The sequence below is a fragment of the Pholis gunnellus genome (genome assembly GCF_910591455.1).
Source record: "Pholis gunnellus genome assembly, chromosome: 3".
Lineage (NCBI taxonomy): Eukaryota > Metazoa > Chordata > Actinopteri > Perciformes > Pholidae > Pholis > Pholis gunnellus.
Window position 1 is genome coordinate 3346452 of NC_136529.1, and position 16668 is coordinate 3363119.

A 16668-nucleotide genomic window follows, 5' to 3' on the forward strand; every position below is an offset into this window, starting at 1 on the left:
TCTTGCAGCATCTGAGTCTGTGTTCTGCAAATGAATTAATGATATTTGGTTTACTACATACTGATTTAATACAGTCCATGCTATAGGTTCTAAAGCTATCAAATACATGTAGAGTAGAGTAGAAGTATACAGTAGTATGAAACAGAGTATCTCACATATGTATTTACTGCAGCTCCTTGAGTAAATGTAGTTACATTCCACCACTGATGAACTATCGGACAGGTTTATCTGCATGTTCATTGTGTAAATCAATACAATAAAATGCTATGTGTTTGGTCAGAGGGAAACAACAGTGCATACAGTATATAAATAAGTTATCAGACAAGCATTTTGTAACGTTTCTTTTCAAATAGAAAATGTTCAAACTGAATCTGGGAGCTTCCCATTAGTGTGGAGTAACCTTGAGAACATTAATGACTGGACTAGATATCTTTTTTAATGTCCAAAACTCTGGCTTGTCTCTTCTGATCAACAAATTGAACCACCGTAGATGGAAATACAAGTGTTTCCACAGTGAGGACATCAGCAGCCGTCCCTCAGACGCCGGCTGTGGGCTGCAGGCAGTGTGAAGAGCCTCTCCTCAGGCTCCATCTGGGCGCTGTGGACCACCCGGCACCTGAACTCAGAGCCCCAGTCGTCCTCCTTGGGGGTGTGTTTGAGAAAAGTGAACATGGAGTAGAGGCCGTTAATGTTCAGGCTTGGGGGAGTGTTGAAGACGCTGGTGGGAACCATCTCTCCATCTTTAGTCCAAGTCACTGACACGTCCTCGGGACAAAAGTCTCTGATGCACAGGTGCAGAGTACACTCTTCATCCAACAGAGGACGCTGTGGCTCGCAGTCAATGAACATCACATCAGGAGGAGTTCCTGTTCACACATGCCATGAAACAAAGTTGTTACTGTGTGGGCAGCAGTTTGACGTGAATACATTGTCACATTTGATGTACAGTGCCTTGCAAAAATATTCACCCCCTCTTGGAATTGTTATTCTATTTTTAAAGTGAAACTTTGTGTGTGCATATATATTTCCCTCCTTTGATATCTCAATAATACCTCAATAAGATCTGGTGCTACCAATTACCTTTAGAAGTCACATAATTAGTCCAAATAAAGTCCACCTGTGTGCAATCTAAATGTCACATGATCTAACGGAGCATCATCAAATCCATTATTACAAACCACAACAAACCTGCCAAGAGAGGCCCAAAAGTCACGGACCAGACCAGGAGGACATTAATCAGAGAGGCAACAAAGAGACCAAAGATGACCCTGAAGGAGCTGCAGAGATCTTTTTCTGTCCATAGGAGCAATTTAAGCCGTTCCCTCCACAGAGCTGGGCTTTATGGAAGAGTGGCCAGAAAAAAAGACATCGCTTCAAGAAAAAATAAATAAGACAAAACATGTTTGGAGTCTCCCTCATGCCTTTTGGCGACCTCCAAACGTGTTGTCCTATCTTTTTCTTTCCACATTCGGTGCAGCTACCTTGAGTATTGATGTGGTACAGGACATCTTTGTATCCCGGAGCAGGGAAGCTGGAGTGGTAAATCCGGCAGGTGTAGACGGCCCTCTCGTCCTCTCTGGCCATGCGTAGATGAATCTCACTCCACACGCTGTAGAGACGGCTGTGGTCGGAGAAAGGTCCGAAGTGAGTGACGGTGCGGACCTGCTCCCCGTCGCTCCTGGACCACTCCAGGTCGATGTCCCGGGGGTAGAAGTTCTCCACCCGACAGCAGAGGACCAGCAGCCACTCCACCCTGGGGATCTGAGGGATGCTGTTGATCTGAAGGAAAGACGGCTCCACTGTGGGGGGGGGGGGGGGGGGCAAAGACAGTCGTGTTGAACAATAAAAGAGTTCTTCAAGGGAGAAGATAACAATACCAATACAGAACATACAGTCATATGTTCCATCTGCAGAAAATATCACAAAGCATTTCAGCAGTGGCGGGCCGTCAGGGCCTGCAAGGCCTTCTCTGCTGGCCTAAACAGAATCACAAAGTTATAGCTATTTTATCATTTAATATTTTTTATTAAATACACTATATATATGATCATTTATAAAAATATTTTTCCCATTATCTTATTTTCTCATTGAAAAATGAAAAAAAGGCTTGTTTACATGATCTACTGTATTTCTACATTGTTTTAAATGTTACAGCTTTTGTCTTTTTTTTTTTTTTTTTTTAGTTGCAAATTAATGCTTTTGTTTTTACAAGTTCTGTAAATCTGCTGAAAGTGTACATTTAAAAAATAAAAACACACAAAAGGTTTGCTTTACTACTGTCTTCCTCAGTTGCTCTGCTTCCAGTGCAGCTTGTTTTAAGTAGAGCTTTTATCCAATCAGATTTCACCTCTGTGTCTCTAGGTAAGAAGAGAGGCCCGAGGCCTGCAGACTCACCAGTGCCTCCATGTGCAGTTTAAGTGAATGGGGACGATATTGTTGCTTGTCATAGTCTTCAACCAATCAGATCTTTAGTTTGACATTCTTTGACGCGCCAGAGCGGCTAGCTGGCCTACAACTACGTCAGCATTACGTGCAGCTCAGTTTGCAGGAGCAGCGCTGCAGTGGGGTGCAGTGTGTGCTGTGATTGGTCAGTGGGTGAGCACGTGACTATTGTGAAACGAAACTTAACTTGCCAGCAGAGCTTAGTTGGAGGAGTAAGAGTTCAAATTGAAAGATATGGAAGAAATGCTAACATTTTTAGGGTTTTGATTGGTGTAGTTTATTTATTTTTTTACCTAGCTTTGTTTTTTCAACACTTAACGGCTGAATAAGGAGGAGAAACGGATTTAGTGGCGGAGTTACTGACAACGCCTTTCTCAAGAAAGACATTTCAGGAAAAGCTGGACATCGTAAGAAATGGTCAGTCAACGCCACAGCTGGCAGCCCTGACTCAGCAGGAAGAGGATTTGTATGAACGGTGTTTCTTACTGACAGCGTCGGAGAAGCGTTGCACATTTTATGGCTGGGTTATGCTGAGCTATGCTACGCTAACCTGAGGAAAGCATAGCATTTGAAAACTTTTGGAGAGACTCGAGTGGATCTACAACTCAACGAACACATTCGCAGGGAAACATCTCCATAACTCCATTTCACCGGTCTGCTGCGGCAGACCGGTGAAATACAACTGGGGAGGCTCGACTGTCATCACTGGCGTCCATGAATCGAGAAGGACTTCTTACTGGAACTGAAACGATGTACTGGGATTAAACTCTTTAACTTTCAGTAAGTGACAAACTGCGTTAGTTTTTTTACATAGTAACGTTACTACTGTTCATTTGTCTATCGTGTCGTTTTTATGAATAGTATTTGAATGGCTCGTGCTCTTGTGTGGTGGAATGCGTGGATCCGCTGCAGGTTTGCTGGATTGATGTGTCATAATGAGGTTATTAGGAGGTAATTCAACTGTAGTAGGACAATGAAGGCCCAGGTATAAAATGCACGGCCCGCCACTGCATTTCAGGTTGGTCTTCACAGATAGAACTAGTGTAATAATGGCACTGGCAAAGTAACACTTACTTTTCCTTCAATTTCAAATATAATCTCACTAGTTAATAAATAATATCATGAGGTTAGTTCACCTAAACTTTACGCAAGAAGAAAAGCTTCTTTGAATTTGCATAAACACTAGTAAGTGTTATGCTGACTTGATCTTGACTGAGGGAACTTGTCTCGCTAATATATCTTGCATTATGTATTGACATAAGTTCATAGCTGTCTGTGGTTTATCTGTCCAGATAGGGTGCCTTTAATTAAAGTCAATCAACACTTTTATAATAACGATGTGAACTGCAAATATGCACAGCAAACTTATTGAACTCTGGTGAATAGTTTTCAAGATACCTCACCATGGAGCAAAGTGTTGATCAAAGGGAAGGTTTGACCTGATGGTGGCACTAGACAAAGGGTCAGGGGGTCAAGTATAACACGCTACACCAAATTACAGTTCACCATCAGGTGATCTCTCCTGATCGTTTCGGGAAACATAATAGAGTGATGTGAATACAGTATGCTCTCGGCACTACAGTTTCCCACCTTTTACCCGAACTGTGGTCTTTCTGCAAAAGCTCTTGCCCCTGAACAGCACCACACAGTGGTATTCGGTCCGGTCTTCAACGACAGTCAGACACACAGTCAGGACAGATGTGTGGCGTGTGCCGTCCGACTGGAGACAAGCCTGTTCACTCAGATCCTCACCGCCCAACAGAGAAACAGATTCGGACTGGACTGCTGAGTCATCACCGCTTCTTAATTGAAACCACTTCACCTTGACCTCCCGCGGTCTGGCTCCTTGGATGGTGCATTTGAGGTCAATCGGCATCCGAGCGTATACGATGCTGGGCAGGCAGATTTCAGAAACACTTGGTGGAGCTGTGGAGAAAGATAGAAATGCTCGTTGTTGCACAAATAAGACAGCGACAAATATTTTTTCTTCATTCAGATTTTTTCTTCAGAATTATTATGATGGTTCAAACTTTAATTATACATATATTATGACAAATGCAAGGCCTTCACAGTCAACAGATCTTAACCCAACTTTGTTCAGTTTGGAGTTCAGTAAATGAAGAACAAATGAGGGAGTATCTTTAAAGAATGTCTTCAGAATGTCTAAGGAGCCCTGACGCTGTTCTTGAGGCTTTAAACAACACGTTACTAATACACTTGTTTGGTCCTTATATTTGACAGACCAGTGTATGACTGCTCCATGTACTGTTGACTAGTTTAAGAACACGGCATCACATTTGACAATCTCATTGTGGTGGCGTGGGCGTGGTTGGGCTCACCTGCAGAGGGGACTGAGTGTGGGGAGGGAGTGGTTCAGGGAACGGGGCCGGGGAGAGGACTAATCAGCCTCAGCTGGGGACAATTAGTCATGGTATCTGTTCCCCTTTAAACGATCAGTAGGGACGGAGGCGAGAGGACTGACACCCAGGCGGGCCGAGCGACGCCGAGAGCGAGGAAGACTGACTAGAAGGATCGCGCAGAGCTGGGCGCTGGAACCCACGGCGGCAGAGCGCCCGGCCGAGACCAGCGTGAGCGGTGAAATAAATAAAAGATATTACGATCCGCTACCGGACTGTGTGGCGTCATTGTGCCGTTGAACCCCATGGTAACAGGGACATGTTACACTCATACATTTTAAACATGATCCCGCTCTGCAAACTAACCATTAAGATGAACATAAAAGTACAAGATTTCGCAGAAATATAGTGAAGTAAGACATAAACTCACAAAATGGAAATAGTGGATTGAAGTACCACTTGATGACCACAGGTAGCACTAAGGCGCAGTATTTGAATTATAGTCCCTGTTTGTTTGTTTTTTATTATCTTCACATCTGACAGAAAACGCAGTGTTTCACTCTGGTTGATCATTTCAAGTTTGTGTCACCTCTGAATGACTCGGGTCAGAAGACTAAAACAAGACTTAAAGTAAATGTACTTAGCAACATTACACATATGCTACTGCTTCTGGAACAACTAGTACTATCAATAGTGGAGGGGCTCCCTGGAGATCGCAGACCTCCGCCAAGGCCATGCTCTACCTCATAATGTTAACGACAGTGAAAAATAATGTTTCATGATTAGGATGTGCTCCAAAAACTGAATGGGTTCTTTCTTGGCCCGTACCAAACACAGGAATTTCACCCAGGAGACCAATGTTTGTGCCTCATGTGTAACCAAGTCAATGTTGACTTATGTTACTTTACTTTTGTTGCGTAACTTACATAGCATTCTTAGCCTAACCTAACCAAGTACACTAGAAACTAAGACAACCAATTTTGGGGAAAAAACAAGCGGAAATTGACACTGCGTCCCTGACACGTCCAAAACTGACACTATGCGGGGGCATAAAGTGTTACGTTTCCTATGATAAGTTGAGAGTCAGAATGTAATAGGAGGTCATAGCTGTGACAAATTTGATGAAATTGCCGCATTCTAATGAATTCAGGTTAAGATCTTTCTGCAGACAACCTGTTGTACTGAAGAAGTATACAGTGAATATGTGATTTATCAAACTGCATCGCAGTTACATCACATCCGCTCACTTCAAACTCTGTTACTAAGTCTAACTGTAATTATTTAAAAAATAGTTTCAATAAAACAAAATGCACTTTGTTCATATTGAGACGTACCGTGACAGAAATAGGTGTAGAGAAGCAGAGCGCCTCCAACAACAGAGGTAACCAGCAGCAGACTGATGACACTGGTGACAGCTATCAGAGTGACAGCACTGTAAAGGGGCTGTGACGGAGCTGTAGGGGGGGAAAGGATTCGAGAGATCTAGATTACATAACAAATATGGATAAAGACTTTAATTCAAGTTTAGTTTCAAGAATGACAGACGGAATGGAATCCCACCCTGAACAGTCAGTGTAACAGATCTGTTGTACGGCTGGCTGAACGTCTGGTGCTCCACCTGGCAGATGATGCGCATCTCTCCATCCTTCACGGTCGAGGAGTGCAGTGTGATGCCGCTGCGGATACTGAAGGTGCCATCTGGATTGCGAGTGGACATTTCGGTGCAGACGCGGGAGAGGAGGTTGGCCCTCGCCTGGACAGTGTGGGAGCCATTTTGGATGTGCCATGTCACGGACAGTTTCTCCGGATAGAAACCTGTGATGTCACACTGTATCATCTTTTCCTCCCCCTCCGTCACCGCCGCCGTTTCCGGGAGCGAGACTGAAGGCCGAGCTGAGGGAGAGATGAAAAAACAAAATGTTTAAGGCTGTATGTTTTTTGGTGGCGTGTCACACCTCGATTCCTCATAGCCCTTCATTCCTATGGGACCCTTTTGGTCTAATGTCTTTGCCTCAAGTTTGTTAAAAATGTGTACCTTTTGCGACACAGGAAGTTTAATGCTAACTTCCTGGGGGAATTAGCGAGTAAATAACTGATCCATGAATGTAATACAATTTTATAATTTCTTTTCCCATGTTTGAAAGCATAGTTATCCAGCTTTGTGATGTATTTTATTAAAAGACGCATGTAACACGATATGCATTGCACTCTATTTGTTACACAGCTATCATGCTACCAATGCTAGCTAAATATGCCATTGAACTTTCCACTTAGAAAACAATGTAGCAAAATGAGCGAAAAACAGACAAAATGAAACTGACATATACCACAGCCCAATCAATAACAGCACAGCAGATTAGCGATTAGCTTCCACGGTGGACATAACTGTAATGAAGCAAATCAGCTAAAGAGATAGAAGTTTGGTGGAGACCAAAACAGAGCTAAAAGAGGAGTGGGCATTTAGGTGAACAGAAACACAACTCCACGTATAACTAAGCAACGGTTTGCTAGTATGCCTTAACAACTTTATACAGTGATAATTGTCAGTATTGCGTTTCAAGCTTGTCCAGCACAAAAAATATTAAGCCACAGCCAGCAGCAGGTTCATTTAGCTTAGCATAAAGACTGGCAATGGGGAAACTTTGAAAGGGCCAGGGCCAGGCTATCTATTTCCCACTGTTGCCAGTCTATGTGCTAAACTAAGCTAACTAGCTGATAATTTCATGTTAACCCTAAAGACGTGAGAGTGACATCAATCTTCTCACTAAACCCCTAGCAAGAAAGCAAATAAGCAGATGTCCTTATATGAACAACTCCTTTCATTTATCGTTATCGTTATAATCGTTATTATGTAAGCAGGGAGCGGCCCCCAAAAAATGTAATCTGATATGCAACAATGACTGCCAGGGGTCTTTGACATTAGGAGGAAACCTGTGTTTAAATTAGAGTATGACTTTTGTGTAACCTTTCTCAGTGATAAATAGGATTTCTATGACATATAATTTACTGAAACACAATTAGTATTTTCTGGGCTGGTTACGAAAAATTCTAACCAAACCTCTGACAGTGTTTCCAAATCAGAAGCACACGTGGAGTATGTGACACAGATTAGAAGCGGTAGAAACAGAATACCCAGCACTTCCAGCAAAGTGGTCTCCGTGTAGACCACAGGTGTGATGATTCTGCAGGTGTACAGCCCTCCATCTCCCACGGTAACGTTATGAAGCTGCAGAGATGCATCGCCCTCTAGCAACTGCATTCTGTCCACCACAGAGCCATCTCTGTTCACATGCGCCCTGCCATCCTCGAAAGTGTACACGACACTCTTCTCCGCACGCTTATCCACCACGTTCCACTCGATGGTGAGAGCACTCAACTCCGCCAGCTTGGACAGTTTGTCGAAAAGGCAGCTGAGAGTCACCTTTGCACTCGCCAAGACACTGATCCTCCTTGTCGCGTCAGCTGAGGAACCTGAAAAACACAGAAGAGATTATTAAAGTAGGATGGGAGTCAGAGCCTTCAGTTATCAAGCTCCTCTTCTGTGGAACCAGCTTCTAGTTTCAGTTCAGGGGTCAGACAGACTCACCACATTAAAAGTATAGGCTTAAGACTTTCCTTTTTGATAATGAGTACAGTTAGGGCTGGCTCAGGTTTGTAGTTAGGGCTGGCTCAGATTTGTAGTTAGGGCTGGCTCAGGTTTGTAGTTAGGGCTGGCTCAGATTTGTAGTTAGGGCAGGCTCAGGTTTGCCTTGGACCAGCCCCTAGATATGCTGCTATAGGCCTAGTTAATGCACATTACTAATTTTGTTTCTTCCCCGGAGTCTATGTGCTTTCTCTCCTCACAGGTTTCTATGGATCGTGGTTATATCTGGACCCTAGTCCTGCCTCCTGCTGTGGTCCTGCTGACACCACTGCTACTATCATTATTATAATTAGTCACATTACTATTACTATTACCGATGCCATTACTGCTTTTATTATTATTGTTATTCTACTGTATCCACTGCTGCTCTTATTAGTAGTCATACTTTTTCCATCATTATTCTGCTTACTACTCTCATTATATGAATCATTCTGCATTGAATGTGTTGTAACTCTGTTATACTGTTCATTCTGTACACATGACATCTATCACACTTCTATCCATCCTGATAGAGGAATTCCTGCTCTGTTGCTCTCCCTAAGGTTTCTTCCTTGTTTTCCTCCTCGTTAAAGGTTTTTTGGGGGAGTTTTTCCTGTACCAATGTGAGGGTCCCGGGACACAGGATGTTATATATGTACAGATTGTAAAGCCCTCTGAGGCAAATTTGTGATTTTGAGCTATACTAAATACATTTAATTGAATTGAAATACCTGAGTGCCTGAGGGTTTGCAAAAAACGATACAAGAAACTGTGCAAAAGAGAAACACTGAGCTTTCCTTTTCAACTTCACACTGGAACAACAAAAAACAATGTGTGACACTTACCTCTACAGTACAAAACAATAGCTATGACTTTAATCATCATTTTTATGTTCCGTAGGTGCTCCATTTGGACTGAGATGTCACGCCATCAGTACATAACGAAGCGACTACGAAAGCAATCTTTGACACTCCAGTTTCGTCCGAGCGGGTTCAAAGACTTCAAAGAGATTCCCTGGACTGAGCGTCACATGGTGCTTGTGTCACGTAGCGTGGGGCGGGCCAGGTAAACATTCACCTGGCTGCTCAGTTCTTTTTGTTCTAACACACCTCCTCCTGGACTCTGACCTGTGGCTGACACGTTGTCCATGCACCCTGCAGAAATGCATGTGCTGTTAGTGGGACTCATTTCCTCCCAGTAGCATATGTGAAATAATGAGTACTCTTGAGCCAATAATATGACGAAATATCACCAAGATGAATCAGCTACATTTATTGCATGTGAAGAATGTCGCTCATCTCCTGCAGATTTTTCTGTTTAGCTGAGAGTCAAATGGACAGCCTTCCATTTACGGCCTACACCTACTCATTAGCAAAGCACTTCAGTTATACATATACATGTGTATATACATATATATGTACATACAGTATATGTACATATAGGGGAAATTTCACATACCTGGAGTCAGCCACACTTTATTAGGCCTTTTTTTCTCTTTTCCTAAAGAGTCTCATGCAATCGGGTTGTGATTATACAGGTCTCTGTTCTTCCCAGTGTGTTTTGCCAAAGTTGTTCTTAATTATCATTATCGTTATTATTAATGTGAGGCATTTAGCCGAAGTTGACAGGAAAAATGTGAAGAGAGTTAGGAGGATGACATACAACCAGTGGTGTATAGTAACGAAGTACAAATACTTCGTTACTGTACTTAAGTCGTTTTTTTGGATATCTGTACTTTACTTTACTATTTATATTTCTATTGACTTTTACTTTTACTTCACTACATTTTGCAAAGAAAACTGATACTTTGACTCCGATACATTTCCCCTGAAACCTTCGTTACTCGCTACAAAATAAAATCTATCTTTAGAAAAAAAATGATTCATGAGACCAACGTCGGGGACTGTGGTGGAACACAGACGGCAAGCAAGCAGGTTTGGTGAATCAGTGGACCTAGCTTGCAAGTTAAATCATTTGTTAATCACGTTAATGCGCAACTGCAAACAAGTGCTCTCAAAGCCGCGGTGTTTTGATTCCCAGTGATGCCCAGGATGCTCGCTAGCGAGCGACTACATGAGTAGAATTCCACTCTACGATGACTGATTTCAGAAATGGAAGCACCTGCTGCTCCCGCAACAAAACGACGGTGGTGACGAAGACCAACACCCGTGGCCATATATTGCGAGAAATGTTTTCTTAAGTTTCTTAAGTATCTCAAAAAAATAAAATATCTTTTAAAAAGTAGTATTGTATAGTATGCCATAAAAATATCATAGTGTAAGAGGCAAAATATACCTTAAAAACAGTAGTATATAATATATATATATACCGTGTATATATACTGTATGTATATATAAAAATGTCATTAAAAAATATAGTTTGCCAAAGTATTATACTATGGTATGCCATAGAAATTTCATGAAAAGATATCATTGTATAGTATGCCATAAAAACGTAATGGAAAATGTCTTTGTATAGTTTGCCATAAAATATTAAAAACATCATATCACTATTTCATAGAATGTCGTAAAATACCATGGTATAATATGTCATTCAGATGTCATAGCATTCTGCGTATGGTTTGGACTATCCTACATTTATAAACCACAGAGCTTCTTGGTGGCTGAATGGTTAACATGTGCTGTCACTGGAATGTCCGTGGTCAGATTTCAGCTGGGAGCCTTTGTTGTATGCAGTGGTGTATAAAGTACCCAAAAGCCATACTTGAGTAAAAGTAAAGATACCTTACTGGAAAACGACTCCAGTAAAAGTGAAAGTCGCCTATTAAAATACTACTTGAGTAAAAGTCTTAAAGTATCTGATATTTACTGTACTTAAGTATCAAAAGTAATTTTCTGATATTAAATGTACTTAAGTATTGAAAGAAAAAGTACTAGTACATGCTGTTATTAAAAAAGCAAAGAGTCAGAATTTTGAGAATTAGAAAGTTTATTCTTTTAAGTGCTGTGGCCACCATGACCAAGGACAAGGAGTTGTGTTGAAAATAATTGGGTTGGCTGTGATCCATCCAGGAGCAACAATGTTCAACATCATATATTGTACATAAATATACTTTTGCATCTATGAACTATGGGCCTGATTTGAACACAAAGGTTTTGCTCAAGCTGAATCTGCAATTGGTCGACTGCTACCATCATAACTCGATCTGATCATCCACCAAATGACTCAAATATCAAAACATGATCAATACTAAAGTATTACAAATCGTAATGCGGCGCTCTCGTTAGCTAACTAGTGCTGCAGTGATTATAACTATGATGACTCAAATCAACAACATCTCACAACTGTCAACACTTCCTCAGCTCACTAACTCGCTAGCGATCTGTCTACTACACTAATTCTCTCATTTGATTTACGATAGCTAGCGAACGTTAGCCTAACATACACCATGTATAGCTAAATTAGAAGATCAGACACCTGTCTCCCCCCCTCCCCCGCCAAAGATATACTCCAATCCTGTGGGAAACACTACTAGATATCTTAACAGGTTTATGATAATTATGATAACTAAACATTAACGTTGCGGCTCATGGGATCATGCACCTCAATGTGTTTCCTGTGGTTGGATGGGGAGTTTTTGAATGCCAATATTTCAGTAGCTTCGGGAAAGAGGCACTTCATCCGGTACGAAGAATCTTTCACTCCAACTTAAGAAAACATTTCTCGCAATATATGGCCACGGTGTTGGTCTTCGTCACCACCGTCGTTTTGTTGCGGGAGCAGCAGGTGCTTCCATTTCTGAAATCAGTCATCGTAGAGTGGAATTCTACTCATGTAGTCGCTCGCTAGCGAGCATCCTGGGCATCACTGGGAATCAAAACACCGCGGCTTTGAGAGCACTTGTTTGCAGTTGCGCATTAACGTGATTAACAAATGATTTAACTTGCAAGCTAGGTCCACTGATTCACCAAACCTGCTTGCTTGCAGTCTGTGTTCCACCACAGTCCCCGACGTTGGTCTCATGAATCATTTTTTTTCTAAAGATAGATTTTATTTTGTAGCGAGTAACGAAGGTTTCAGGGGAAATGTATCGGAGTCAAAGTATCAGTTTTCTTTGCAAAATGTAGTGAAGTAAAAGTAAAAGTCAATAGAAATATAAATAGTAAAGTAAAGTACAGATATCCAAAAAAACGACTTAAGTACAGTAACGAAGTATTTCTACTTCGTTACTATACACCACTGCAAAACACAGTATCATTATAGATGTCTGGTGTTTTTGTTTATTGAATTCAACACCAAACCATTCAAGTTGTAAAAGCGGTGTTCAGATGGCGACAGCTTCGTGAGTGTGTGATGAGCTTTCAAACCCACCGGCACGGAGGAAGCAGACGATGACAGCTTCTCAAGGGGAGAAGAAGGCCAGCTGGAATAGGCGGCCGATGGCACGCTTACATCCACAGCCTCATTTCGGTGAGTCAGACCAGGGATGGACCTCTGTCGTCCTACCCTCATTGTTGACCCACTGCCTCTTCGGAAAGGGTTTGGAGTCTTGATGCAAGAAGGGCACTGACGGTGGTTCAGTGGTCTGCTGTGATGCTGGAGCTTCCTGGGATTGATTTGCACTCACAGATGCCCCCAAAATACCAAAGACACAGCACGAAACCTGCCCAATGGAATAGAGAAACATGAGATGGATCATTTTAGACATACAATGTTTTCATTGATGCACTTATATATTAATTATGAACTTACTTTTGTCTCTTATAGCCATCTACACCTTAAGAATTATGTGTTGTATACATAAAAGTATAACTGAGTAAGATGAACACTCTTAATAATCATATTTATTAATGCATAAAATATAACTATTAAATAAGATAAATAACTTGCCTCTGCTGTCTACACCAGATTAAAAAATAAAAAGTGTAATCTTTGAATGAATGAATAAATATGCATATGTCTTTCACTATAATGGAGGAAAGAGATTCAAAGTTCATTTAAAACTCAAATTTATTTTCATTGTTCAGTGTTAAATATCACATTATAGACTGAATATGTTGGCCCAGCCCAAGCTCTCTAAGAAAACGAGGAAAAACTCCCCCAAATCCTGATTGCAGGAAAATGAGAAGAAACCTCGGGAAAGGCAAATCAGAGAGAGATCCCCTCTCCTCGGACGGCTGGGTGTGCTACAAGATCTGCAAAAGCAGGAGTTCCTCACGTTCTCCTTCCTGTCAAAGAGGCAGAGCAGCGTTAGTATTTGAATGACACTTATGCATGACATTAGATAATATTAATATAATAATTCCAAATACTAAAAGGCTGTTCTTTTGTAGCAAGCAAGTGTTCTTAGCCGGGAAGCCCTGGGCAGGCAAGCAAAAGAAAAAAAAAGAAAAACACCCAGAGGAACATCAACTGTATGGTAATGTTGTGTTAGCTTTTTGTAAAGACTTACACTGATATGTTAACACATGTGAAGCACATGCGAACCCACAGTTACACACCCAAATATTCTTGTGTTTATCCTGGATGTCATAGAGCTTTCCAGAAGTTCAGAACATTGTGTTTCTAAAGTTTTTATTTTGTTTGTTTTACAGTCACTCGTCATCAGAGATTGAGGATACCAGCCAGACTCTGCAGTCAAGTCCTCTTTCAAGGTGTTCTCTTTCTTTATTGTTTTCATTCATGTGTGAGTGCATGCAGTTCAAATTAATTATAAATGTGTATAAGACTTGTTCTCAAGCTAGACTGTGAAGCAGTTCTAGCAGTGAAGCAGTAGGTTACCGTTAATTTACGGTGAAATAATTTAGAGTATGGACAATAGACATCCTCCATACTAAATGACAAAATGGGCAGATTAAAAAATAGTTTGCCTGCCAAAACCTCGATAAAAATAAAATGTCACTGTCCTGTAGTGTAATCTATCCAAGCAGGTAGTTTTATCTGTCCAGTTTTTGACATATCTTTCTCTAGCCCAATACAATTAAGGTGAATGCAATTTATTTTCTGGTGCTCACAGCATTGAAACATTTAACAACAACATCTATTTCCAAAAACAGGCTCCTTGTTTCTCTGGATAATCTACAAGCCTCACTGTAATCAGTATCTATTGGACCAACCTTCTACCAAATAAATAGTCCAAATGAAACTATCGTGTGTTCGATAGATTATCCATCCAGGGTACGTTTTTGGAAAGAGATGTTGCTTTTGAATTTTAAAATGTCAAATGTTGATGCTGTGAACACCAACAATGAAATTCCTCTTTAACACCTGGGTGAAATCAAAACTCTCAGACACAGATCTTTTAAAACCTGAGGAAACCTGGGAGAAATTATCCAAACTATCTGCATAAATAGATACCATTAGAGGGAAGGGATAATTGGTTTTCTTTGTAATTTAGGTGAACTGAAGTCTATTCAGATCAATTTACCAAAACCCCAGTTGATGTACATTTCTGTAAGAGATCTGAGTACATCTTCCACCACTGTCTGAACCCCGTGTTTAGTAAACTGATGATTGGATACACTCCCAACAGCAGATTCACATGATCAGCTTACCTTTCCCAGAGTGCTTTGAGGAGGATGCCGACTCCTTGCCAAAAAGGTTGAGGCCAAACAGGTTGAGGCCAAACAGGTTGAAGCCAAACAGGTTGAGGTCAAGTCTTCCCTTTTTCTCCTTCTTCTTCGTTGGTTCTCCCTTTCCATCTTCTGTGGCTTTCCTCTTTCCTCTCGCACTGAAGCATTCCTCAGAGGTGGTTGGGTGGTTACTTTCTGAAAGCCTTTTCCTTTTGATGGGGGTTAAACTATCCGGACAGGTCTTTCTTTTAACCCCCCTAGTCGTGTCATCCTTTCCGGGAGCTGAACTTTTTGACCACAAGATATTGCCCATGCTGATATAGTTATATGTATAGATATATATACACGATAACTTCAGAGCAACCAGTGTGTCGAACCAATGCTTGATTCTAACTGAATGAATTTGCCAGTGTGTGTGTTCTTAATCTGTGGTGAATAGAATGTGGAACATGATGAGTTGTTCTAGCATGAGGTCATGTCTGTACCATCACAGTCAAAGTTATGGAATATGCAAATGAGTGTTTAGTGCTTTTAATTGAATTGTGTGTATATTCTTATCCACTGAAACGATGCATACAATCCATAAAATAAACAAGCGTACAATGCTTGATATTGACTCCCTCTCAGTCAACTGGATGACTTTACCTATTGAAATGCCCGTAGGTTGTTTTTATGAACCATTCATATTGGTCTAAAGTCAAACATTTTAAGGAATAAATGCAAAACTATTCTTTGCTTTCTGGTTGGCAATGTTGTTCTGTCTGTCAAGCCACCATTTTGGTCCAGACTGAAATATCTCAACAACTGTTGGATGGATTGAACTTTGGTCCCGTCTATCCTACTGACTTTAGGTGATCACCTCATTTTTATCTAGCAACGCCAAGCGGTTGACATTTCTGGTTTTTGCATGTGAAGAAATACACATTCCTGCCAATGTTACAACATTGTTCCACTGATCATTAGTTAACAGTAATATGCCAAAACAATTATAATGCTGCACTGTGCCAGCAAAAGGCAGGGAACAACACAGCTAGCAAGTGAAAATGGATAAGCATTAACAATGCATTTTTAAAAAAAGGTTTTTTTTTACAATATAAGGGACATTTTTGTCCAGAGTGAGCTCTTGTCTGTAACTATTGCCAACTAGCTGGCCTGACTGTTTGCCCAAAACAACAAAAAAACATGAAATGCATCATTTCTGTGTGCCAAAAGGAAAAATTTGAAATGAACACCAAATGGAAAGTTTTCATTAAGTTGTTATTCATCTTTTTTCTTTCACATGAACTCAGCAACAGAGTGCATTTAAAATAAACGTTTGTTCCCCTAGTGGGGTCTGAGGATGGTCGTGTTAGCTGGTTGGTCAGTTGGTCATTTTCCTTTTTAGCAATGCTTGAGTCCATGACACTGTCTTGAAAACTAGCAGCCAGTTTCTTATGGCCTTTCATATTGAACCAAAATGTCGGCTCGTACACAGGGGGAAAAGTTGTAATGGGCCGATTGCCATGATATTTACAGAGTACATTCATGTTTTCCAGAGGATACAGTATTTTACGTCACCTTTGCTTCTCCTCTGGAGCCACTCTCAATTATACTTTACAAGTTCAGCCCAACACTGGTAAGACTGAAAGACAAGCAAAATCATGTGTGCTTCAACAAGAACGATACACTCACATAGAAAGGCGATGAACACTGACTTTTGTACTGTTCATTAACA

General features: G+C 41.1%; 1 protein-coding gene across 1 annotated transcript; it reads right to left on the reverse strand.

The window, feature by feature from the left end:
- Positions 1 to 17: 17 nt before the first annotated feature.
- On the reverse strand, positions 18 to 15267 carry LOC306715797 (tyrosine-protein phosphatase non-receptor type substrate 1-like; the record flags this gene model as incomplete). Its single annotated transcript, XM_079186273.1, has 5 exons — positions 18 to 866; positions 1482 to 1799; positions 6360 to 6692; positions 7932 to 8270; positions 14937 to 15267. 5 exons carry the CDS (start codon positions 15265 to 15267, stop codon positions 523 to 525), a joined length of 1665 nt encoding a protein of 554 aa, XP_079042399.1. The 3' UTR covers positions 18 to 522.
- Positions 15268 to 16668: the final 1401 nt, after the last annotated feature.